General features: G+C 53.6%; 5 protein-coding genes across 5 annotated transcripts; 2 read left to right on the top strand and 3 right to left on the bottom strand.

Moving 5' to 3' along the window:
* Positions 1-667: 667 nt before the first annotated feature.
* BGZ61DRAFT_485243 (uncharacterized protein) lies at positions 668-2454 on the bottom strand (the record flags this gene model as incomplete). Its single annotated transcript, XM_046249687.1, has 4 exons — positions 668-877; positions 1000-1049; positions 1286-1778; positions 2218-2454. The coding sequence occupies 4 exons, from the start codon at positions 2452-2454 to the stop codon at positions 668-670; spliced, it is 990 nt and encodes a 329-aa protein (XP_046096626.1).
* Positions 2455-5971: 3517 nt separating this feature from the next.
* On the top strand, positions 5972-6643 carry BGZ61DRAFT_368327 (uncharacterized protein; the record flags this gene model as incomplete). The annotated part of the gene is made up of 1 exon (XM_046241880.1): positions 5972-6643. One exon carries the CDS (start codon positions 5972-5974, stop codon positions 6641-6643), a length of 672 nt encoding a protein of 223 aa, XP_046096625.1.
* Positions 6644-15305: 8662 nt separating this feature from the next.
* On the top strand, positions 15306-16296 carry BGZ61DRAFT_146945 (uncharacterized protein). The gene has a single exon (XM_046237321.1). The coding sequence runs from the start codon at positions 15450-15452 to the stop codon at positions 16158-16160; it is 711 nt and encodes a 236-aa protein (XP_046096624.1). The 5' UTR covers positions 15306-15449; the 3' UTR covers positions 16161-16296.
* Positions 16297-19915: 3619 nt separating this feature from the next.
* BGZ61DRAFT_463402 (uncharacterized protein) lies at positions 19916-21028 on the bottom strand. The gene is made up of 2 exons (XM_046247398.1): positions 20816-21028; positions 19916-20755 (listed from the first exon to the last, which is right to left on the bottom strand). The coding sequence occupies exons 1-2, from the start codon at positions 20870-20872 to the stop codon at positions 20195-20197; spliced, it is 618 nt and encodes a 205-aa protein (XP_046096623.1). The 5' UTR covers positions 20873-21028; the 3' UTR covers positions 19916-20194.
* On the bottom strand, positions 20918-22359 carry BGZ61DRAFT_499413 (uncharacterized protein; the record flags this gene model as incomplete). The annotated part of the gene is made up of 3 exons (XM_046251402.1): positions 20918-22075; positions 22124-22197; positions 22296-22359. 3 exons carry the CDS (start codon positions 22357-22359, stop codon positions 20918-20920), a joined length of 1296 nt encoding a protein of 431 aa, XP_046096622.1.
* Between the last annotated feature and the right edge of the window lie 822 nt (positions 22360-23181).

The raw sequence follows: 23181 nt of genomic DNA, 5'->3' as shown, positions 1-23181 counted from the left end.
TGCAGCTTCTGTCAGCCAAGGGACTTGGACTATCAGAGTGACGATCTACGTGATTGCCGGCAATAGCCCTACAATCATCTGCGGGTACTGAGTCATCAGCACGCAGAAATATCGAACTGACTACGATTCCAGCGTGGGCAAGTCCAAAATCGAGCCCCGGACGGTAATCTCGCAAGCTACTAAAAGTTATTAGAATCGTGCTTTCCCATCGACTGATCGCCGCGTGATGGAGGGAGACCCTCTTTGTCGCTGCGTAAGCACGTAAGCGTTTCGAAAGGTGATGCAGAAGATAAATGCCATCATTACCGGGTCGTGGGTTCTCACTGCCTTTCTAGACGAGAAGAGGAGTTCGGGCGATCAACCCCGCGTTACTAGCCCTTCGCCCTTCCCGAAGGATTCAATCGGTTACAAATTCTGTCCTACAAGCATGCCGATTAGTTATCTCTCGTTTCCGTCTTTGAGGAGATTACAAGTTGCGCGCCTCCTCGGAGGGCCTGCGGCTTTGCAGTCAGAGTGCAGACGATCTCTTCCTCGAGCCTTGTGACAAGGAATTGCTCGAGAAGAATGGCATATCATCTGGAAGCCTAGGTCAGCGCTGCCGCCAAGTCAACTTTGTCAAGTAAGTCAAGTTGGCCCCCCCAACTTATTTGAACTTGACTTACTTGGTTCAACTTGGCAAATCGACCAAGTGTGGCAGTAAGAGTCGCTTTCTGACCCGAATTGGCTCTATTTGATCATCATCCGAGCTCGCCGCTATCCTCGCGGTATTCTTTCCCAATGGGATGCGCGAGGAGATTGCAAAACCGTATGCCGCGAGTCCGGCTTCAATCTTGAGGCATTGTAAGGACTCGAGGGTCCCCGGATGCATTGACTGACACTGTGACGTTATCAAGAGCTTCGAGAGACTAAAGACCCTCTCACAGTCAGCAGCCATCGCTGGTATAGCTAAGATATCTAGCGTAAGCTGTGACGGTGCCGGATATTCGCTCTTCTTCTTACACCACCGCCCAATGGGTTCATCCGTAGCCTCAAGCTTTGCCTTGTAGTACCTGTCAAGCTCTTCGAGTAAGGTATCAGGCTGCTAATGATGCTGTAGCATCCGGCGCCTCCGAGCATCTAGCCAACCCTTCCAATGACTCCTCTCGTGCTTAAGGCCTCGTGGGGCAGAGTGGTTCGGTTGCTCGCTACGGTCGGCATGATCAGAGGTATACCAACGCTCGAAGTGGTCTGAGGTCCCTCTTGGCATCGCGAATTCATTCGAGTTGGAAATCTGCATTCCACAGACCTTCGAGATACGTCATCGAGTACTCGGGATGTAGGATAATAGAGGCCGCAAATAAGGGCGAGTCAGCGAGCTTAGGGTAGTAGATATTGAGCTTAGACCAGGCGCATTGGATCGAGGCAGCGATATAGCGGCCCTCGGCGGCAGCGATGCCAACTCTTTTACTTACATCACGGGCGAAGGGGTGGGTGTATTTATCTCGCATAGAGGTAGGTAGGTTGCGTAGGGCATCTTCGTTTAATTGTGACTGTTGAGACTGTTGAAGGCGGCGCCTAGGGCAAGGGATGTTAACTTCGTAACCCTCGAGCTGAGTGGGTAAGTTGCTAGACCGGACTGGGTGCCCTCCGTGCCTGTTGGCGGGCGACGATGGGCTCTGAATAGTATCATCGCCAGTATCCTGTTCTGCGTGGCCTTGTGCTTGCGAATTGACCACAGTTTCGGCTTTAATTAGGTCATAATGCTGCTTCCAGGCTTTGATATCGAGAATGTATTCCATCTGTCAGAACCTGCTAAAGCATGCCGAATTTACGGCTTTGCCCATTGCCTTGTGTCTGCATCGTCAATCCGTATAGGGGCTCGAGGATATGTATCAACTCACTCAGAAGCTTCCGGTGGTCAGGTTCAAGATGATAATCGTGAGGAAAGGTTGCTACCCTCGTGTGCCTCTTGAGCTAGGAAACCGACGATGTCACGCTGGTTCCGTATGGCTCACTCAATCATCAGGTAGGTCGAATTCCACCTAGTCTCGTTGTTGTTGATGACTTCAAGGTCGGTAGTAGAGGCTCCAAAGTTGAATTCGGCTTCAAGTTAGTTACAATATCCATCAATGCCTCCGACCGCTACAGCGATGCCCAGATGTATTTGACCATGTTATGGAGCTTTGCGATAGGGCTATTCTTGCGCCGTTACTAGAAGTCAGTTTCAGCATCGCCCACCTTAACTTCATCATCGAAGGCATCAACCACGAAGCCTGAGAGGGAGGCTTTGGCGATGAAGGTGAAGATGTGGCCAAAACAGCGTACCCGGTGGGCCTTGACTTCATCCACATCTGTTAGTAGGCCTATCACTTTGAAGAGAACCTCCAGGGTTGTATCGTTGTTCGCTGCAGTATCCGATATAATGATAGCGCGCTCCATATTGATCCCCCACTCATAGATGACCCTCTTGAGCATGTTGGCTATGTTCTCGTCGCTGTGGGCGCCTGATTGACGTCGAAGGGAAAGAGGGCGATTTCGCTGCTGTTGATTCTTGTTAACGTAGTGTCTGAATATAGTAATTAGTCTTCGCGTGCCGGTTAGGAGAGGTCTAAAGGTCGAAGGAGAGGTAGACTATTACAAAGACATCCCGTAAGTCAGCCTGGAGCTATATTTTCTTTTCCTTCCCGAAGAGCTTTGACAGTTCCTCGCGGAAAGATGTCCGCCCAAGGGCCAATTGGCCCGCCAGGCTCGAAACGGACAGATTGATCAGCTCCTTCATGTATTTATTCGAGAAAGTTGAGAAACGCTGGTCGGCGTCGATGATGTACGCCAGGCCATAGTCCTTTGGCACGTGCAGCCATCGCTTTCGTCATGGGCTCGAGCGAGGGGCGCTTCGAGGCGGCCACTTGAAGGTCGAAGATGGAATCGTGGTCATCGGCGGCATTGAGGGTCACTGGGGCCGTAGAGTCACCTGGAAGGATCCTATGCTTATTGAGACCGTCAGTAAGATCGGAGAGGGAGGAAGGATATATACTCTCTAAGATGTGCTAAAGCGGAGGTCGAGGCTTGATGTTGGAACGGCACAGGGCTCCCCATCTTGTCACAGGCTCGACAGTGCGGCTTGGTGGTGCCATCGGGGTTTAATTCGAGTAAGAAGACCCCGTAGTCCTTAATCCAAGTCGTCCGTAGCTGCCCTCCCTTCTTGTGGCCTAATCTTCTAGTATGTATGACCAGCCCTTTACATTGGGGCGCGGGAGCGATTGCATGTCGTCGGTTGCGGGTAGGCCTCAATTGATAGCTCGTCGAGCTGCTGGGTCACAGTCTTGCGTGCCTGCGCTTGGCGGCGAAAGGAGGGCGAAGGCGGACGGCGTAGGGGTGCTCTCTAGAGTGCTCTAAGGCGTCCCGAAGGGCGAGGGGGTCCCGGCCTTCGTTGATGACACGCTAGATGAAGCGTCAGAGTGCGAATAGCATCAATTGGGGCGGAAGTGACCGTGGCAGAGGTAGTAGTAGTAGGATGTTATTGAAGGATGTAAGGACGAAGGAGCCCATGGCTGAAAGCGCGATATCCGTAGAATTTTGTGATGTGTTGACTCGGACAGCGCCTGGGCGACGGGCCGGCTCGTGTAATCGAAACTAAAACACCAAAAAATGACGATCATGACGTAAAAGGGCCACTTTTTCGGCCTCATGTTGGATCTACAGTAGAAAATATATCAAAATACAGAAAACATCAGAAATACCTAATGTCTCATATAAGTCAAGTTACTAGAGGGTCCTACTTGACTTACTTGGCTGACTTGACTTGACAGAACCCTCAGCTTGACTTGCTTGAATGTCAGCGAGCCCAATCTTACTCAAGCCAACTTGGCTTGACGGCATCGCTGGCTCAGGTCGCCTGGAGCTCGTGTCGATCCGACGAGCGTGCTACATGACATGGAGGCGAGCTGTTTGCGGTTCCCCAGAGCTAGCTCTACGACGCAAGTACATGATCCTGTCACTGCCTAACGGTACCGTCCTTGAGAGTGTCTTGAAATACGAGGCCGATCGGCTTCACAGATCCGGCTATGTACCTGCATTCGAGGTTCCCGCCGAGGTGATCGAACGGAGACGGTCTGGTGATGAGTTTTGCCACCTAGTAGTGTTGGAAGACTCACAGGAAGACGGACAAGTCTGGAACAGCATCTCTGATACAAACTGGGGCTTTTCATTTAAGAAGATACTGCCACAACAATAAATTTGAACCTTCCCTATTCGGGGGGTTTGGGGGAACTTGGTGCGTCTACTTACTTTGTGGTTTTGCATCTGGATGGTCGGGCCATTAAGGTCGCAGGAAGTTAATGAGGGAAGTCAGCCGCCGCGTCGTTAGAGATACTAGGACTTGGTGAAACATCCTTCAGTTTTCTTGTCTTCTTGACGTGCGTAACGAGATCATGGATCCTGGATTGCCTTCCAACCAGTCTATTTCTCCCGAATTATGGCATTTGACCGCGTCGGGAGACAGGAGTGTCCTCTTGGTTACATCACCTCCTTTCGCTTTCGCAAACGGTGGTAATGAAAGCTGCGACCCCGTAGGAGAGGGCTGAGAGAGTGGTTTCCCTTCCAACGAGGAGAGGGGAGAAGCAAAGTAAAATAATAAAGAAAATTAAATAAGTAAATGAATAAAAAAAATACGGGATATGCAAAGCCGTCTAGTAAGTAGGTCAAAAGACTAACAGAATTAGATCCCTCCTAAGTAGAAGTAGGATTTTCCAAAACTCGTATCGCTTGATCCAAACCCTTGGCTGGCGAAAGCGAAAGAATACAAGGCGCATACTTCTCGAAGGCAAAGCAAGTCATTCTCTCACTCTCCTCCCCAACCGCGCCAAGGGGTAAGAACAAAAACCTATCCGTCTCGTCAGTGAGCGAGCTGGGCTCGTTGTCTAGCCTCAGTGACCAGGAGGAACTGAGTGAGGAGTGTGTACTCCTGAGAAGCCAAAGGCTTCTGACGCTCCTACCCTTGACTACAAGGGAATCAAGGTAAGACTTCGCTTGTTGTTGATTATCATGCTTCCTCAATCAGCTAGCCAAACTCGGGAGAAGTCATTTGACATACCGTCAATTCGGAATCACGAGGAATCCACATTCATCCTTGGATACACTCTGAGTAGAGGCAGCGAATGTTAGGGGCTGGCCCGAGTAGGCATATATAGTCAAATCGCCAGTCATTTTAGGACACTTGACAATGAGGTGAAAAGCTGGACTAGGTATCTTCTTGTGTGACGGTGTAAATTGGACTTCGGCAGACCCTGTATCCTCTTTTGAGACGGCGGACTAAAACGGCCCTCGGCCTACTTGTCTAAAGCAGCCGCCGTGCTGAGACTGCGATTGGCGACCACCCAATCCGTTCGCCCCAATAAACCTTCCATTTTTTCTCTCTGTTCGCTGGAAAAACCGTCTATTCTGGCCGTCGTAGGTTGCATCACTAGTCACATGACAGACACACCACCTCGTCATTGGCGGCAATAGTGAAACCGCTTGAGGAGTGTCATTTGGACACAGGAGACCGGTCCCTGCGGGCCCGCCAATGCCTTTCGGAACGAGCCTTCGGATCCTCTGTGGCTCTTCGATCACGGCTCGGTATATGGATTGAGAGTATTATACGGCGTTAGGTGGTAGGTGAGTAAAGGACGAAGGTTTCGTTTCCGCATCACTGTGGCTTACCGCCCAGAACCTTATCTGCCGTGTGACGTAGGATAGGTAGGTAGGTTTTTATTCGCTCGGGGGGACATACCCCAGAGGGCCTTTGCACTAAGCTGTTTCCGTTTCGTACAGAGCTTCCATAATCAGTGTGACGTAGGGATTCGATACCATGGGAACTTCAAGAAAGAACTTGACTCATCAATTCTCCTAACAAACTTGAAAAGCTTCCGAAATAGCAAATTTATATGATATAATTATCTTTATTTCTTTGAGCGCCTCATCTTCCTCAGGTTGTAGTACTGAGCCACTCTCCATGGCGCCAATCGATTACTCCAAATGGGACAACATAGACACCGATTCCGAGCCCCAAACGCCCACTGAGCAGGTGTCTCCGGTCGAAGCAAACCCACCCGCTCCAGCCACCTCACAGTCGACTGCACCGGCATCGACGGCAGCACACAGCGCGTCAGGGTCCATCCAAGCTGTCATCGTCCGGTGCGACGTTGAGAGAGTGGAATTCGCGCCTTGGTCTGCTACGACGATCCAGGCAGATCATCCCGTCTTCTCGCAGCCCGTGCCTCCCGTCCCAGGACTCATCGGGGTCCCGCTGGTCCTCCACCGTGTAGGCACTCGGTCCGCAAACCGGGCCGACCTTGACAATCAGATCGCCACGTATCTCAATATCGACACCGAGTCCGGGTTTGCGCCTACGGAGTGGCGGTCATATGTCGGCACCGTGGTGGTCGCGCGCAAGGACATGAAGCCGTTGCTGCCGCACCATCTTGAGGGTGTGTGGATGTACTGTGACCACATTCTGGACCTCTTCGGAGAGGGGGAAGGCGCGCCGAGAAGTCTGTACAATAGACAGGCCTTCGAAGAGTGGTGGAAAGATTATTGTGAGGAACAGAAGGAGTTCCGGCCGGGGAACGGAGGCGAGAAGGATCCTGATGATTGGCGGGCGGTGAGGTCGCCTTATGAGTTGTAGGGGTCGTAATTTGCCCTAGGCGTGTGTCCTGAATAACAGAAACGTTGTGTCTCGCCGTCGGGCGATCTTTTGGGTGGTATCTCACTCTGTCCTACGCATTCCTTTGCTGACTTTCAAATATCCGTCTCGTTTCTGCTGCTAGATCTGTCAACCTCTGCATGCCATCAACTATACTCTGGTCCAGCTTATTCCCGATGAAATCCTGGTGTCGTACGGGACTGAGAAGCTTGATGCCTTGTAGTGTCCTACACCTGGACAGCTGCACATAGAGACTAGTAAAGTCGCATTTAGAAGGTTGGCCATTGGTCATACGATTTCCTCGCAGCTCCAAGAGCACCTCCACAAACGTCTTGCTTTGGGCTTTATAGTCAGTGAGGACAAAGGCCGGGACAACCGGCAATCCCCGGCGAGTGCATTTCCCCGATAGGAACCTGAAGTGGGAGTTGGCTGGATTGAGGGTGTGTGAGACAGGTCGGATGAGCACTGTCCCCGTTGGGAGGGCTGGGACGACTAAATCCTTTGTCTCTCGCGACTGCAATAATATGCCCAGTGGCGGGCCAAAGTGGATGGTGACGTCGTCTGCAAGATGGTAGCCTGGGGATTTCGGATCGGGGATTACGTCCGCGGCGGAAAACTCGGCCCCATTCACAATCTTCAAGCCGGTATATATATTTTTGTTGACAACTACAGGCATCCCCTGGGCATAGAAAAAGATACCAGGGACCTTGCAGTTGGAATCGTCTCCTTGTTCGATAGTCTGGGCGATCTCGTTCTGAGATAGGGTTCCACTCCGCCAGGTGTGGGTCGAGACGAAGACAGAGATATGTCTCTTGTTAAACCGGGCCCAGTCTACCACAGCTTCCATGTTGAGGCTCCATCGGTTGCGGTTGAGCGGTGTTATGGCGCGCAAGCCATCTTTGAAGGTGATTTGGGAGCGGTCCACCAGCTTCGTGTTGAGCAGGTCAAGGTCTTGCTGTGTCTGGGCCCCCGCCCGTACTCTGTCTAAAAGAGCGCCTAGCTGAGGATCGTCTCTTGCGCGGACTTGCTCCTCGAGAAGAACGACTGTCTTGAACATCAGCCATAGACTGTACCCACGGTGGTGGGAAATGGTCGCTTGTCCCAGTGAGGCGGCGAAAGCGGGATCCACGATTCGGTCCACAAGGAGGCTTGTCTCCCGCACTGGGGGGAACTGATAGAAATCCCCCATCAAGAGAACAACGGGAATGCCGCCAAATGGCTTATCTAGGCAGTCGCGGAGCGACTGGAGGTGGCAGCTGGCGTTGAACAGAGTGGCTCCTCCAAGCATGCTAACTTCGTCGATCACGAGGGCTAGCTTCTGCTTGCACGTGCATTTTTTAGCTTCCGAGAATGTTGGAGGCCGTGTATTGTGAGAGTGATGAGTATCCAGTCCGCAGGCCGAATGGAGTGTCGTCCCGCCGATCTGGGCTGCCGCACTGCCTGACGTGCCGGTAATCTGAAGATGATGTGACTGACCTCTGGCCGCGAATACGTACCGTAAGGCATCGACGATCCTTGATTTTCCAGTACCGCCTGGTCCTCCAACGTACTGAAGATGCTGACCAGCGGAGTCAGGGTTGGCAGCGTACTTGTCCAAGAAGCTGCACACCAGCTGAAGAGCCATACTTTGCAGATAGTTGAGCGTATAGCTGGAGGCGGCAAGGTGCCCCATCTCTACAAAGCTTTTGGTGAGGCCCACGTCGAGAAAGATTCGAGGACCTTGTATGACTGGGTCTTCATCTTGCCTCGGAATGGGAATCTCTGTGTCGCAATGCCGAACAAGCAGATCGTCGATGTCGGCGTTACCCGTGGAGGTTGTGCCACATTGGAGACCGCCCTCCCTCTCATCGAGCATTCGGAGATGCAGCATGTCCTGGGCCTTTGCCGCGGCCCGAACATCCTCCCCAGAAAGAGTCGGATGCTGGTATAAGGAGCTATCCTGGTTACGGCGAATTTGCTGATAAAAACCTTCTTGACGTGGGACAAATGGCCGACTCTCTTCAGCCGGGTTCTCTTGGCACAGGTCCCGGATCAGGCTCCGCAAGACTGGGGAGTCTCTCGTAGCGTCGGAGTCTCGCACGGCATTGTGCAGAGCCTGGAGAAGAGCTGTATAGGTTTGGTGATGCTCAGCCGTCGTTGCAGACTCTTCACTACAGTCGCCTTCATCAAGAGGGAACTCTACGTCAACCGTATCGTCGCCCTCCGACCGGCTGGCCCAGAGCTTTGCGTCTTTGCGTGCGTCTTCGGCTGATTTGCTGAGGAGGGAGATGTTCGAGACGTGGAAACGCAGCCGGCCGCAGAGAGAAGCTTCATAGGTTGACCATATATCGGTGATATCGCCGCGTGTCTCGAAAAGGAAGTCTTCCCAAGGTACGAATAAGGCCAAATGGAGAACGGAGTTGCTAGGCGGAAGGGGTCAGAGTTGGCCCGGAGTCGGTAGCATAGACTCTGGAGACGTACCGTTTGAAGTACACGGGGTGCTCGTCCTCGTGGTCGTTGCTGATGTATCCCTGAAAGATCGGCACGGCGTATTCGTGATGTTGCCGAAGTTTTTGCAACCAGCCGTGGCATTCGGGAGAGGATCCCTCAAGAGATATGTGGGTTTCATCCTCATCTCGGTCACTGCGACGCACCAAGTCAATCATCGACATATAGTCATAGAGGCATAGAGATCTCAGAACTTGACCTCTGCAGGCATAAGCGTCCAAGTACAACAAGGTACGCCCGCCTTCCCTAAGCTGCACCGCCTCAGGAGGCTCCTCTAGGTCTGTTTGTACGCCGGCTTGACGACGAAGATGCATCCAGCGCCGGAAGACGGTCCAATACAGTGCGGTCAGATTTAGGAAGGACCAGTGCGGCACGTTGGTAAAGTCCGTCTGATAGCCTAGCAGATGGTAACACACCTCTACAGCCGAGAGCTGTCGCTCGGAAAAGATTCGATTTGCTGCCCTCATTAGAAATTGGCGACTCTCATTCAGCAGAGCGGGGCGCTCGTCGCGCTCGGCGGGCTCCGACACCTGACGCCTCCGCTCGGCAGATTCAGAGAGCTGTCGGAAGACCTCGGCTGCGAGGACAATACGTTTCCACATTGGTGTATCCAGTTTAGTGGCGTAGTTCGTGATGTAAAACACCATGGCCAGGCCCTTGGTCCTCGTCAAGATCATCGAGATGTCGTGGTTGTGGCGGAGGCCGACCGCCATTGCTTTGTTATATCGGTTGACTAGCGAGTGGTTCCGACGGATATTGAGCAGCCCATCCTCTGTAAATCCCGTCTCGTCGACGATCTTCCAAGGCGCTTTGAACCGACAAGCGGTCCTTCTGTTCTTATCCGCACTCTGTTCGGCGAGTCCCTTCAGAGAATACTTGATACAGGTATAAGTGTGCGAGTGAACCTGGCAACAGTACGCAATGTAGTTAGCCTCGTTTTCGAAGGCCGCAGTGAGAGCTTCAGTACTGTTCATCATTCCTTCGTCGGGGTGGATCGGCTTTCTCTCCTGTCGGACAGCATTCCCGGCGTTCTCGTCTAAACATTCATGAAAGACCGAGTCCACGTACCGAGTCACTTGGGCACGGTAATCTTCTTCTTCGGGGTCGGCCATGTCGTCGATCAGGGCCGGCAACTGCATGTTGCCAGCCAACCAGAGTAGTCCATGTAGATGTAGACTACCGCGTTCGTTCGTTTCCACTGTTGCATAATAGTGACTGATCTTCCCGAAAACCGATTCTTGGCCTGTCCTGACGTATTTTTCGAAGAACAAAGAGACTTCTCGGTGGAAGAAGATGGCGGAGCTGACCGGGTCCATGGTGCTAAGGGCGATCCTGTCATACCTCCCCCGAAGATCGGCTAAGAGTTCCTTTGCCGTGTCATACTCGTGGAGCCTGTGGATGGAGAGCCTCATCTTCACCGGGTTGTTGATGTCATTGGGGTTGATGGTAATCCAAATCACGGGCGTGCCGGTCCAAATGTCAAGTGCTTGTATCTTCCTCCGCATCAGGAGTCGGCTTTCGTTAGAGAGCGGCTGTGCGTGGCCAAAGATGGACAGCTCGCGGAGCAGGAACGATATGTCGGGGTCAGTCGTCTTCCTCGTCTCTCGCATCTCATTCTCGGCGGCTTTTAGACGGTCCGTCGTCAAGCTCCCATACACCCGTTCAAGTTCCTGAAAGGAGCCCTTTGTCATGCGGACCATGCTGATACGGCGATTGGAGGATCGGAGAAGGATGTTGAAAACCAAGAAACAGAAGATGGGATGGGTTGCAAACCGGCCTCCGTGTCGTTGCAGAACATACTTGGCCCAGTAGTTGAGCGAATGATTGGAATGGCGTCGAGCAAGCTCCGAAGCATCTTGTTGATTGGAATTCGACTCCTTCAGTGCCTTTGGGCCACCCCTCCCCCACGGGAAGAGGTTTGGGAAGGTGCGCGGGAAGAAGTCCTCGTGCAGGGTATCTGCGAAGTCGGCACCACGCTCCACTCTGATGAACGGCTGTTCACCTGTTGTCTGAAGGTGCATAGCGCATGGCTTAGCATCGTCGGCATCTCGACTCCGACTCGTCTGGAGAGCGTCGGCTAAGAAGGAAAGCTTATCGGCCTCCTCGAAGGCGGCTGGCCCGTCAAGAGGAAACATGCCGGATGATGACGTCCCATAAACGACTCCACTGTCGCCGTCGGCGTCATCCGGAGGCAAGGGATGGTGCTGTTCGATCGACAGAGTGCCATCCGGAGGGCAGGGGTCGGCGCCGGAGCCGGTTCGTGCCGAGGTGGTGAGGAGTTCTTCAATACTCACGAACCGGTTCTCCTCCAACCCTCGATCGGTATCTGGGACGATATGGTCCGTCTGCGTCTTCTCAGCAACCGACGGTTCCTCCATCTGCATCATGTCCATGATGAGGGTGGGAACATTAGAGCCCTCCTCGTACCGCCAGTCGTCTATCTCACCGTGGTTGATTCCGATGTGCTCGTAAAGTGGGTTGTTTTTCTGGAGCCACGACAAGGCAGCCCTTACACGGGACTTGCGCACCTGAAGAAGATGCCCAACGTCTGCAGCGTTAGGTTTGCTGGAGCCGCTCCACGAGACGTGGATGTTCTCGATGGTCTCCAGAAGGGGGTGGGGGAGAACTGTAGCAACGAGGTCCTCCACCTTGTTCGGAAATACCACAATATGGCCCTTCACATGCTTCCGGTAACTGAGGCCCGACGAGGTCTTGTTGTCAACGGTGAACTTTGTGATGTAGCCGAAAGGGGCCTGGAGAGCAATCAGCCTCTCCTCAACAGGAGAGAGGCCATCAAGCTCTTCAGGGTACCGATGCTCGCATCCGATGTCCATATTGTTGACCGAGCAGACCTTAGGCAGCTTTCCGCCCTCCAAGCCAGCCCGGCACTCGCCGCACACGTGAACCGCAGCATCGTCATCCAGTGGAAGGCACTTCGGGCACTGCTGAAGAGTCCTCGTGGCCTGCAGCAGGGAGGGCCTCAACAGCCTCTTCCACTGCACGGTATTGAGTTCGCGAGGCGCTTGCTTTCTGTAACAAAAGACGCAATGTGAAATCGGCAACGTGTTTTCATCTGTAAACGCCTGATAGAACGACTTGGAAGCCTCTACCGGAAGGGCGAGCGGGACTTCTTTGCACCATGATCTTGTTGCTGATGCCTCCTCCTTGTCGCGAAAGCAGGATTCGCGATATTGCAGAATAGATTTGACGGACTCCCGCTGGAGTTGGACGGTTTCCCGCATCGGCCGCGGCGTCTTCGGGGAGCGGTTTGGTTGCGTGCCCGGCGGAGTTGGAAGCGTTTCCCCAATTGGCTGCCGCCTCTTCGGAGGCCGGCTCAGTTGTGTGGGCGGCGGAGTAGGAAGCGTTTCCTGTTCTCTAGGGCGCTTCGGTGAAGGAGTGGTTGGCCAATGTATCCGTTCGGTGTCTCCGGCCCTTTGACGGGCTCGGTCTTCTGCGCGCTGGCGGTCCAGATGATCCAACATGCGGAGGATCTCCTCATGAGGAACTCTGACCCGCTCCCTTCGGGGCTCGAGGAGAGCCAACATGCGCAGGATCTCCTCATGAGGAACTCTGACCCGCTCCCTTCGGGGCTCGAGGAGAGCCAACACGCGCAGGATCTCCTCATGAGGGACTCTGACCAGCTCCCTTCGAAGCTTGAGGAGATCCTGTAGAGTGGCATCGTCAAAATGGGCACTGAGCGGCCCTTGCGGGCGGTGGACGGCTCTCTGAGATGCCAGGGTGTTTGGAGCCGTCGATTGAGAGGTTCCCCGACTCCCTCGGGCCCTATTTTGAGTGCGTTGCCCATCCAGATCTTCCCATGTACGGGGGATCTGATCAACCGGGACTCTGACTGGTTCTTGCCGGGGCGTGGTAGCAAGTGGATATGAGCCACGGGTGTGGTGAGGAGGGAAATGAGAGGTAAAACAAATGGCGCGCCATGTCTGACGTGGAAAGCGGTCGAAACAAAAAAGAGCAAGTGTCTGGCATTAAAGGTTTCAGGCCCGGCCCTACCATCGGGGGGGACAGGAAGATCAGGTTAGGAGGCCGGTAGCCAAAGAAACAATCGACCGCCACTTGTAGAAAAAGAAACAACCAAGAGCCACTGGTAGGACGGTCTTCCCCGTGCCACCGACAACAAAATCGCAACCATGTTCTGCAGTTATAAAAAGGTCGGACTGACGACAAATCAGTTTCTGTAGACAAATCATTTTCTGTAGTTATAAAAAGGAGGTCCGAAAACGGACGGGAAAACGGACGGGAGTAGGGTTTGGACTGTGGCTTAGGATGGCGAAGTATGGCGAAGCGCGATCAGAGCGCTATGTGGCCCGGGCGTTGGAGAGAGAGGGCGCGGAAGAAGGATCCTTTCGTTCCGAAAGGCAAACTTAGCAAACTCATCTCTATGACTATCCTATATCAAACCTCGTTCCTCAAGGCTCCTTTGGCAAGCGGTTTGTGTCTCCTGTAAAGTTACTCAATTTACCTAATATGAACTCTACCGGTTGGCACGGGCCCTCGTGTAAGAAACGCGCCGCATTTCGCGTTTCTGCTAAACATGCCCAAACTGGAAGTGCGGCGCATTTCCACTCTACATGCTTGAGTAGGCAAAGTCTTTGCTGAATAGTTATTAAGACCAGTGGCGGTCATCATGGATCACACGTGATTCGTCCCGGATCACGGGTAATTTCTCTATGCAAGTAGGTAAGCCATCGCCTTAGATTTTGAACAATAAATCCAGTTTCCATAGCTGGGAAGTGGTGATCTCGTAGTAAGCGTACATATTTTCAATGCAGTAGCTCAGAGTGGTGGAATTTTGGGTGTTGGCTCGTGATCGTATCACACGTATCTAGCGATTTTCTTCGTACTCGGCCGACTTGCCTTGTGAAAGTGTGGTATCGCTGATGGATTGCCATGGTCTGGGCGTCAAAAGTGTTGTAACCTAGAAATCGAGTGGGGAACGACCTTTTCTCCTCCCTACGCGCACTGGGCCTTCGAATGAATTACTGTCGACAAGCGCGCTTTGACACAGCTAAACCAGGGAGGGATGGAAAGAGGAAAGAGAGAAGAGGGAGGGAGACGCGGCACCCCAGCCCCTGGCCCATGACCTGTCCAACGTCTAGGCTGTGACTCGGAACTTCTCCCCGGAAACCCGGACCCACAGCTCCCTTCGTCAGCGCTTGAACAAACCCACCCACACAACGGCTTTTAGAAGGTAGGTGTGGGTAACCTTGTATTAGCTACAAACGCCCATACTTGTCACGAATGCTCGCCGGATGTGGCTTCGAGCACACCTGAGGGTCCCCCTTTTTTAAGTATTTGTACTGGGTAATGGAATAGTAATGCCTCGTCATAAAGTGGGAACTGATGTCATCCAGAGCTAATCAATGTTTCAGGTAGTTCTGGGTTAGGTCTCTCGTATCTGTTGGTTCTAGCGGTCCTCCCTCAAAGCTAGTTACAATAGTGTATGGCTGAGGCGCACAAATTGGCGACGCGGCTAGCGTACCGTTGTGTCGGGATTGGTGTGGTAGCCGCTGTCCAGTAGCATAGGCAGCTTATACGGGCCTCGGCCAAGTTTTTGCAAAAGGTTCCGCATCTGAAATTACTCCGTGATAATCGGCAGATTGCATCGGGTCTAATATCCCGATCTGTGGCTAGCTGTATGCGAGTTCCTTCCTGATCCGCCAATGCTCCGGATCACGTTGCCCCCCTCCCCCACCCCCAAAATCATCAAGCCAAGCCAACACTGACTCGTCGGGCCTACCTCACTTGCCAAGCCGAGAGCGTTGAAAGTGGGCAAAGTGCAACTCTTGTATTGAAGAACCTTCACCCGGCTTAGCAAGGTTCAGGGCACCAATTGCCAAGTAAGGTGGAACGGAACAATTTTAGTCTCTCGTACATGTGGACGAGTGTGCTATGGCCAAAGACGAGGCGAGAAGGCACCGACGTGATAAGAGCGGGGGCATAGTTTCCTTTCGTCCGACTCAGCGATTACGTGCGATGGTGTTGCTACTACGTTCTGTTGGTACCCCCCTGCTCGTCGGTTGGCGAAGGCATCGTTGGTGATTGGCGGGTATGTGTGATTTCTCATACGACAGGCAGCCAGTAACACCATCCCCTGTTCATCGACTAAAGAGTGCGAAATTGACTTTCGCGTCCACCGAACGGAGTCACCATTAAATTTCGAAAAGTCTTAATCAATAGCTTTTGGTTGAGTAGATAAGCAAAGAGCCCCAGCAGCCAGGCTCAAAAAACTCCCATTCCAGGCTGAAATCTTCTTCTGTTTCACTTTACCTCACTCTGTTTCATGATGTGTTACTTCGACCAGGTTGTCTGGGCTTGCGGCAATTGGAAGTGGGGCAGGTTTCGCCAACAATGCAACAAAGAGTACCGCATTGGAGAGACCTGCGGATTGAAGCTCGTGTATGGGCGGCAAGACGAAGCAAAAAAATGCAAAGTATGCGATCAAGTGACGAAGAAGGAAAACCGGATTAGAAGGACGACCGAAAGAATGGCTCGGCTTCGTGAATGGAAGCATTTGGCCAGCCTTGAAAGATGTGAAGAAGAGGTGGCTTCCCTGAGGGATGAAATTTTGAGACTGCGCGAGCAACACAGCACAGACATGTGTGGAGGAGCCGCCTTCCGCCTCGAGTCCGGAAGTCCATTCGAGCCCCATGCCAGCATTGGCGGTCCATTCTCTTGCCCGTCGATTCCCGTCAGCCTGTCTGAAACGCAAGATGACCTACCATCACCTATGCTCTTCGAAATCTATGCAGCCAGGCGTCAGACGCGGCCAAAAGACAACAGCAATCATCTATCACGTCTCCAAAAACCTCAGCTGGAGTCAAAAAGCGCAGAAAACTTTTGGCTTAAACTTCCTCGTCAGTCAATGGTTGGCTCAACGCACTGCGCAGCCGCTGGTAATGGCTATTTTACCAAGTTCAAGGAGAGGAGGAGAGCGGGGGACTGTAACGGACCCAGGGACAAGGCTGGAGATGCCGATGTGATGTCTTGTTGAGCGAATACGGCGCTGTTATACTTTCGATTAGTCACGAGAAATGTACCTTGCATCGCTCATGTGGCCTTCGGATTACTGCTAAGCTGTGCTTCAATAATTACCAAGTGGAGGTTTACGATCTAAGGTACAGGCGTACAGACCCAAAGGAATCCTCTTGTTGGACTGTGAGACAGGAGAACACAATGCTGCTGATCTCTCGGAAACTCATTATTTATCTTTATAACTTTTGAAATACCGGTAGCCGCTTGGCGGAGATTCAGGTCGTTGGCAGATGTCTGGTGCAGCGAACCCCGCTTCAGACGTCATCATTGTCATGGAACGCGAACCGGACATTCCGGGAGGGGAACATCATCATCCCCAGCGCAAAAGAGCCAGAACGATGAGGGCAAGGGAATCGGAGCAACAAGAACGCGATATGCAATGGGAGGAGGAAGAGAGCAGTGAGGGGGTGCCGAGGAACAATCGAATCAAGAAAAGGACTACACTTAAGGCTGCAGACAGCATGGCTGAGGCGATTCAGAGCCTGAAGCAACTCCTGGAACAAGACTTTAATAAGAGAATTGAAATCATGAAGGCAGAGTTCCAGCTGGAGTTCACCAAGTTTAGCGCGAATGGCTGAAGAATTCGCTAGGACCACGACCCGGATGACACAGGAACTATCGCAGGTGCGAGAGCAGCTTACCCAGGTTTGCAGCGAGCTGGAGCGCACTCGGCTACAGTTGGATACCGTGACCGAGGCTCATGCAGCACGATCGCCTAGTCAGACATATGCGGATGCTGCCAGAATGACGCCTGTTAGTATTACCACTCAAACTCCATCCACGGTTCGATCGACAACCCCGGAACCGGTGTTCTGCACAGTAGACACATCCAGGGTGCCCGAGGATCATATCGGAGATACTACACCAGCAGTGCTTCGCAAGGCCATTGAACAGGAAATGCGAACGTCTAGCGACCAACCCAGTTGGCGATGTGTTGCCGTGACTAGAGATGGACGAAATACCAACCGCCTGAGGGTCATCGGTAGGAACGAGGAAGAACTGAAGAAAATCAAGACCATTATTGAGGTCAAGAAGGCTCCAGGTGCGAGAGTTCTTCGTGACCAACTGTACCCAGTCAAAGTTGACAATATCAACCGTACCGCCGTTCTCGACCAGGAAGGCAAGGTCCTTCCTGGAGCAATGGAAGCCTTGGGCCAAGAGAATGAAGTCCAGATTGCCAAGGTGGCCTGGTTGAGTCGAAAGGACAACGCAAAGGCATATGGATCCATAGTGGTATACCTCACTAAAGACAGCGATGCCAGGAGACTCCTACAGGAACGCTACTTCCTTGCAGCTGGTGAATCGGCATATACCAGCGCGTTTGAGCGGAGAACAGGACCGATACAATGCTATAACTGCCAGGAGCTCGGCCATAAGGCATTCTCGTGGCAGCAAGAATCGGGTATGTGCAAGGTGCGCCGCCGAAGGCCATCATCATAGTGAGTGCCAGACGCAGTTACCTAAGTGTGTACCCTGTGGCGGACCGCACGAGTCGTTCAGCAGAAGCTGCCCGAAACTCTACCCCACCCGGCATGAGTAGGATGTTTCAGGTAATCCAACTGAATGTAAGAAAACAGGATACGGTACACGAAAGCCTAATGAATGACAAGCGACTCCGAGATTTTGCAGTTGTGGCGATCCAAGAACCACAGGCATGGAAAAGCGACGATAAACTATTAACAGTCCCTATGGGGAACCCCCGATGGATCAAAATGGTCCCCAGGATTTGGAGGGATGGCAGATGGGCAATCCGGAGCATGTTGTGGGTGAATAGGGACTTGGAGGCCGAGCAAGTACCAATACAGTCCCCGGACTTGACAGCAGCAACCATACGACTCCCAGACCGAATAATGTTGGTTGTGTCAGTGTATGTGCCGGGACGCAAGCCCCAGGCTCTTCGAAATATATGCCATACCCTGCACCAGGTGATCCTCGACCTTAGGGGTAGGACAGGGATGGTGGTGGACGTCATACTTGCTGGAGATTTTAATCAACACGACCAGCTATGGGGAGGAGACGACGTGCCATTGGCAAGGCAAGGCGAGGCCGATCCAATCATCGACCTCATGAACGAACACGGTCTTTGCAGCCTCCTCCCGAGAGGCACGAAGACATGGCAAGGCCCCGACAAGGAAAGCACAATCGACCTGGTGCTGACGACGGCGGAGGTGGCAAACGAAATGGTGGAGTGCTCCATACACCCGACAGAACACGGATCGGACCACCGGACGATCCAAACGACGTTCGATGTCGCGATGCCCGAACGGATTGTCACGGAAAGAGTGTTGTTCAAGAACGCACCATGGACAGCAATCAGAACCAGGGTGGAGACAATCTCCGAGAGCTTCCCTGGACCGTCGGCGTGCAGGAGCAGACAGACCAGTTAATGAGAGTCGTCCTCGAGGCGACCCACGAGCTGACGCCCCGAGCACAACCAGTACTGTACGCAAAGCGCTGGTGGACGAAGGATTTGACAAGTCTTCGGCGAGTGTATACGTTCTGGCGAAATCAGGCTAGGGCACAGTGGCGAGCAGGTCAGGTGAGGCCCGACCTAGAAAGACGGGCCAAGGAAGCATCGAAGGAGTACCATGATGCCATCCGGAAACAGAAGAAACTGCACTGGGACGAGTTCCTAGCAGAAGATGTCAACATATGGAAGGCAGCCAAGTATTTGAAACCTGGAAAGGACATCATGGACGATAGGGTGCCCCATTTGAAGAGACAAGACGGCTCCACCACGGAAGATAGGGTGGAGCAGGCAGAGGAGCTGCTCAGCTCGTTCTTCCCGCCGTTGCCGGCCAGGATTGAAGATGAAGGTGACCGACCGCAACGGAGGGAAGTCCACATGCCAGACCTCACCATGGAAGAAGTTGAGGAAATATTGCTAGCAGCGAAACCTTGGAAAGCGCCTGGAGACGATGGTCTGCCAGCAATGGTGTGGAAACAGCTTTGGCCAGTGGTTAGATACCGTGTCTTGCACCTCTTCGACACATCCCTCAGGGATGGTGCGGTACCCCACCAATGGAGGAGCGCGAAGATCATCCCGCTGAAGAAGCCAGACAAAGGAGACTACACAGTGGCTAAGGCCTGGAGACCGATATCGCTGCTATCAACACTGGGCAAGATACTCGAGGCAGTCATTGCAGAGCGGATATCCTATGTAGTGGAGAGCTATGGACTGCTACCTGCAAACCACTTCGGGGCAAGGAAGCGAAGGTCAGCTGAACAAGCGCTGATACTGCTGCAGGAGCAGATCTACAAGGCATGGAGGGCTGACAGGGTGCTCAGTCTGATCAGTTTCGACGTCAAAGGCGCTTACAACGGAGTGTTCAAAGAGCGACTACTAGAGAGGCTGAAGGCGAGAGGCATACCTGGTGGACTGGTGAGATGGATTGACGCCTTCTGCTCTGGGCGAACGGCCGCTGTGATGGTAAATGGGCACACGTCACAACTACGGGAGTTGCCACAGGCAGGTCTCCCGCAAGGGTCACCACTGTCGCCGGTGTTGTTCCTGTTCTTTAATGCAGATTTGGTGCAGAGAAGAATCAACGCAAGAGGTGGTTCGATGCCATTCGTGGACGACTACTCGGCCTGGGTAGTGGGACCAACAGCAGAGGAGAACCGAGCCGGCATCCAATCAATTATAGACGAAGCACTGGGCTGGGAAAGTCGGAGCGGCGCGACGTTCGAAGGAGACAAAACGGCCATCGTGCATTTCACGCGAAACGCCGCGAGTACTAGCGACACACCCGTTCATGATCAAAGGGGAAGCAGTCAAGCCCAAAGCGAGCGCCAAGATCCTGGGAGTGGTCATGGACGCGAAACTACGATACAAAGAACACATAGCTAGAGCTGCCGCAAAGGGGCTCTCGGCCGCCATGTGTCTGAGAAGACTGAAGTCGCCCGCAAGGAGGAGGAGCAGAGGCGCTTCTTTGAGGACGAGAAGGAACACTTTAATAACCCATGCGCACGTGAGATAACAGAGGAGGGTTGCTAGATGGTTTGAATGGATCCATTCACTAGCGTGATCGTGCTTGGGGCCCGCTGGAAGTGGGCACGATGAGTTACATCCAAGAGGGTCTCGTTCAAAGCACTCTCCGTCGTTCTCTTCCTGTTTCTGTTCCTCCTCCTCTTCCACCTCCTCTGGCTCTTCCTCTGGCTCTTCCTCTTGTTTGCGAGCGACGCCCGAGCGCCCACCGACGAGAGATTGATGATGCGGCCACTGGTCGCCAGGTAGGGTAAGACGGCCTGAGTCATGAGCAGCGTCCCGCGGACGTTCACATCGTATACCGAGGCGAACTCCCTGGGTGTGATGTCGCCTAAGGACTTTGCAAGTTCCACACCTGCGTTGTTGACGAGGATATGGATCTTCTCCCCCTTCCCGTTCGCTCGGAGCCAGTTGATAGCCGTATCTACGATGGTACTCGGGGTCTGGCAGTCGCCGAGATCACCGCGGATGCAGAGGGCCATGGGATGGTGACGGAGTGAGGTGATTCTCTCGGCGATACCTTGGGCTAAGTGTTCGCTGCTGGGAGCGGAGTATATGAGTATGACCTGGACGTCTGTCAGGCTCGGATACTAGATTGGGAAGATTCAAGATGGGAAAGAGCTTACATCGGCCCCGCGTCGTCCGAGTTCGATTGCGATTCCTGCGCCGATACCTCTTTGCATGTCCCCACAGCAGCAAAGGGTGCCGCGATCTACGGCAGCTGGGTCCTAGGTGTTCACAATGGCACTCCGCGTGGCATCTGTGGTGGTTACGGCCGAGGCACCGTGGCTTTCACTGTGGAGGGAGGAGGGCGTCTTCGGGCCGGCGTTGAAGCCAAGGGTCTGACGAACGACGGACGGGGTTAACGAGCTCGGCGAAGGCGTAAAGAAGTAAGGGTCATTCATCTTTTGAGAAGCTGGCTGAGGTGACAAAGGCACCCCATTCAAGAGATCCGGGAAGACATAGCCATTTAGACCCATCGCAAACGGATTCGGCATCTGTGGAGGGCCCATCACGGAGGATTGCCACATGGTACTCGTCTCGGCGGGCGCGGGGTGGTTCGAACCATCCAACATAACATCGCTTATCCCGCTCTGGCTCGTCGTGCTGATGGTGGACGGACTAGATCCGTCCACCAAGTCTTCGTTCGTGTGAAAGAACATCTGATGCTCGAATCCAGTCAGCCATTTAAAACTATCGTCGAGGGTATGACTCAAGGGCATCTCATTATAGGACGGCGCAAACAGTGAGGCCTGTTCCAAGGCCATCGATTGCGGCGAATCATTGTAATGGAGGGCATTGGGGTTTGTCGTCGAGCCCGGCCCGAAGAGGAGGCTCTCAAAGTCGAATTCGGTGTTGAAGGCGGCCGTCGGCGGCGCTGTCCGCGGGCCGTTGCTGAACTCGAGGCCGCCCAAGGTGCGCGTCTCAAGCTTGGATAGCCCGTGCTGCACCCCTCGCTGTCCCATGGCTGCTGACATGCCACCAAAGACATGGTCCAAGCTGTTGATGGGCAAAACGGCCAAACTCGGGTGTCGGCTATGGGTCTGGGTCGGGGGGATGCCTCGTGCGACGGAGGCATTCGCAGCAGCAATCATCTGTATCGCGCTGTCGTCGACATGGCTAATAGTGTTTGCCCGCGGCCTCATGGAAGTGGCCGACGCATCGGATGCAGCTAGGTTAGGTCCTGCGACGCTATTCTTGCCAGCTCGGCTCTGGCCGGGGGCGACGCCGCAGGCAGACTCGCGATGATTGCGGGGACGGGACAACGGGGTCGAGGTCTGGTGCAACTTCTGCTCGTGACGCAGCAGCAGATCGCGGCGGGAAAAGCATTGTGCGCATTCGGGACACTCGAAAGGTTTCTCCTTGGTGTGGCAGCGCTCGTGTCGCTTGAGATGTTCCAATCGGGCGAAGGAGCGCTAGCAGGTGCCGCAAACGTGCGGGCGAGGCTTGTCCGTCTTGGGAGGAGGAAAATTGGCCGGCGCCTTGGTGTTGGCAGTGATTGTGGGCGCTGGAATGGTCAGTATGCAGTGTCGGGTGCAGAATCGGCGGGCGGTGCGGGTCGGGCTGAGGAACACAGGGTCAGTGCCTGACGGCAGGATTGCTCACCAGAGTCGTCGGCGGTGGAGGGCGCGCTGCCGACCCCTGCGTTGGACGAAGGGGGATTCGACATGCGGTTGAAGAGCATGAGACCCTGATGCCAGAGTCGTTTAATAACCGTGGCGCTTGAATGCTGGTGGCCGCCGCGAAGTGTGGAGGCTCTCCACTGTCAGAAAGGATGGAAGGCTCGTGTCTAGTCCGGCCAGCGGACAGGAGTGCTGTAGTTCTGTAAATGACTGTTGTTTCAAAAATTTCGTGGTCACTGTGTTGCTGTTTTAATGACGAAAAGAGACGGGTCCCGTTCATAGCATTTAAGGGTCACCTGGTGGTTTATGTAACTGCCCACCTAAGCGACAAGCCAGTTACAAGTCATAGTTACTAACATTCCAGGTTGCCAGAGCCAGAATTACAGTTAGAAATTGCCTCACCGTTTGCTATCCACATGTGACGGAACTCACACCGGCCCCACATAAGAAGGTTATCGAGGCATCCATCTGTGTACTGTCTCCGATCCTTATCCCCATCGACGCAACAAAGTTGAAAGGTTCCTACTCGTCGCGATCGCGGTCGAGGTCGCCGGTGGCGCCAAGACGCCGGGGCGGCGGCCGACCCGAGGAACATGAAGCGAGACGTCGCAGTGCGAGCCGAAACAGCTACAGCAGCGCTGGGAACAGAAGCCGATCTCGCAGTCGCGGCAGGGGCTACCGGTGAGATACCGGCCAGAGCCTAACCAGCGACCGGTCAGAGATTTATGCAAGGTGTATTTTGAAAAACAAACGAGGGATTACAAGTGGCGTTACACAAGGAAGACCAAACAAGGAAGGCCAGACAAGGGATATGGTCCTGTGGATTTTATTTTAGCTCACGAACAAGTTTGTGGTTGCTGACACGCTTC

Source organism: Ilyonectria robusta (genome assembly GCF_021365365.1).
Source record: "Ilyonectria robusta strain PMI_751 chromosome Unknown BGZ61scaffold_34, whole genome shotgun sequence".
In the NCBI taxonomy this organism is placed as follows: domain Eukaryota; kingdom Fungi; phylum Ascomycota; class Sordariomycetes; order Hypocreales; family Nectriaceae; genus Ilyonectria; species Ilyonectria robusta.
This window is presented reverse-complemented; position numbering and strand designations above follow the sequence as displayed.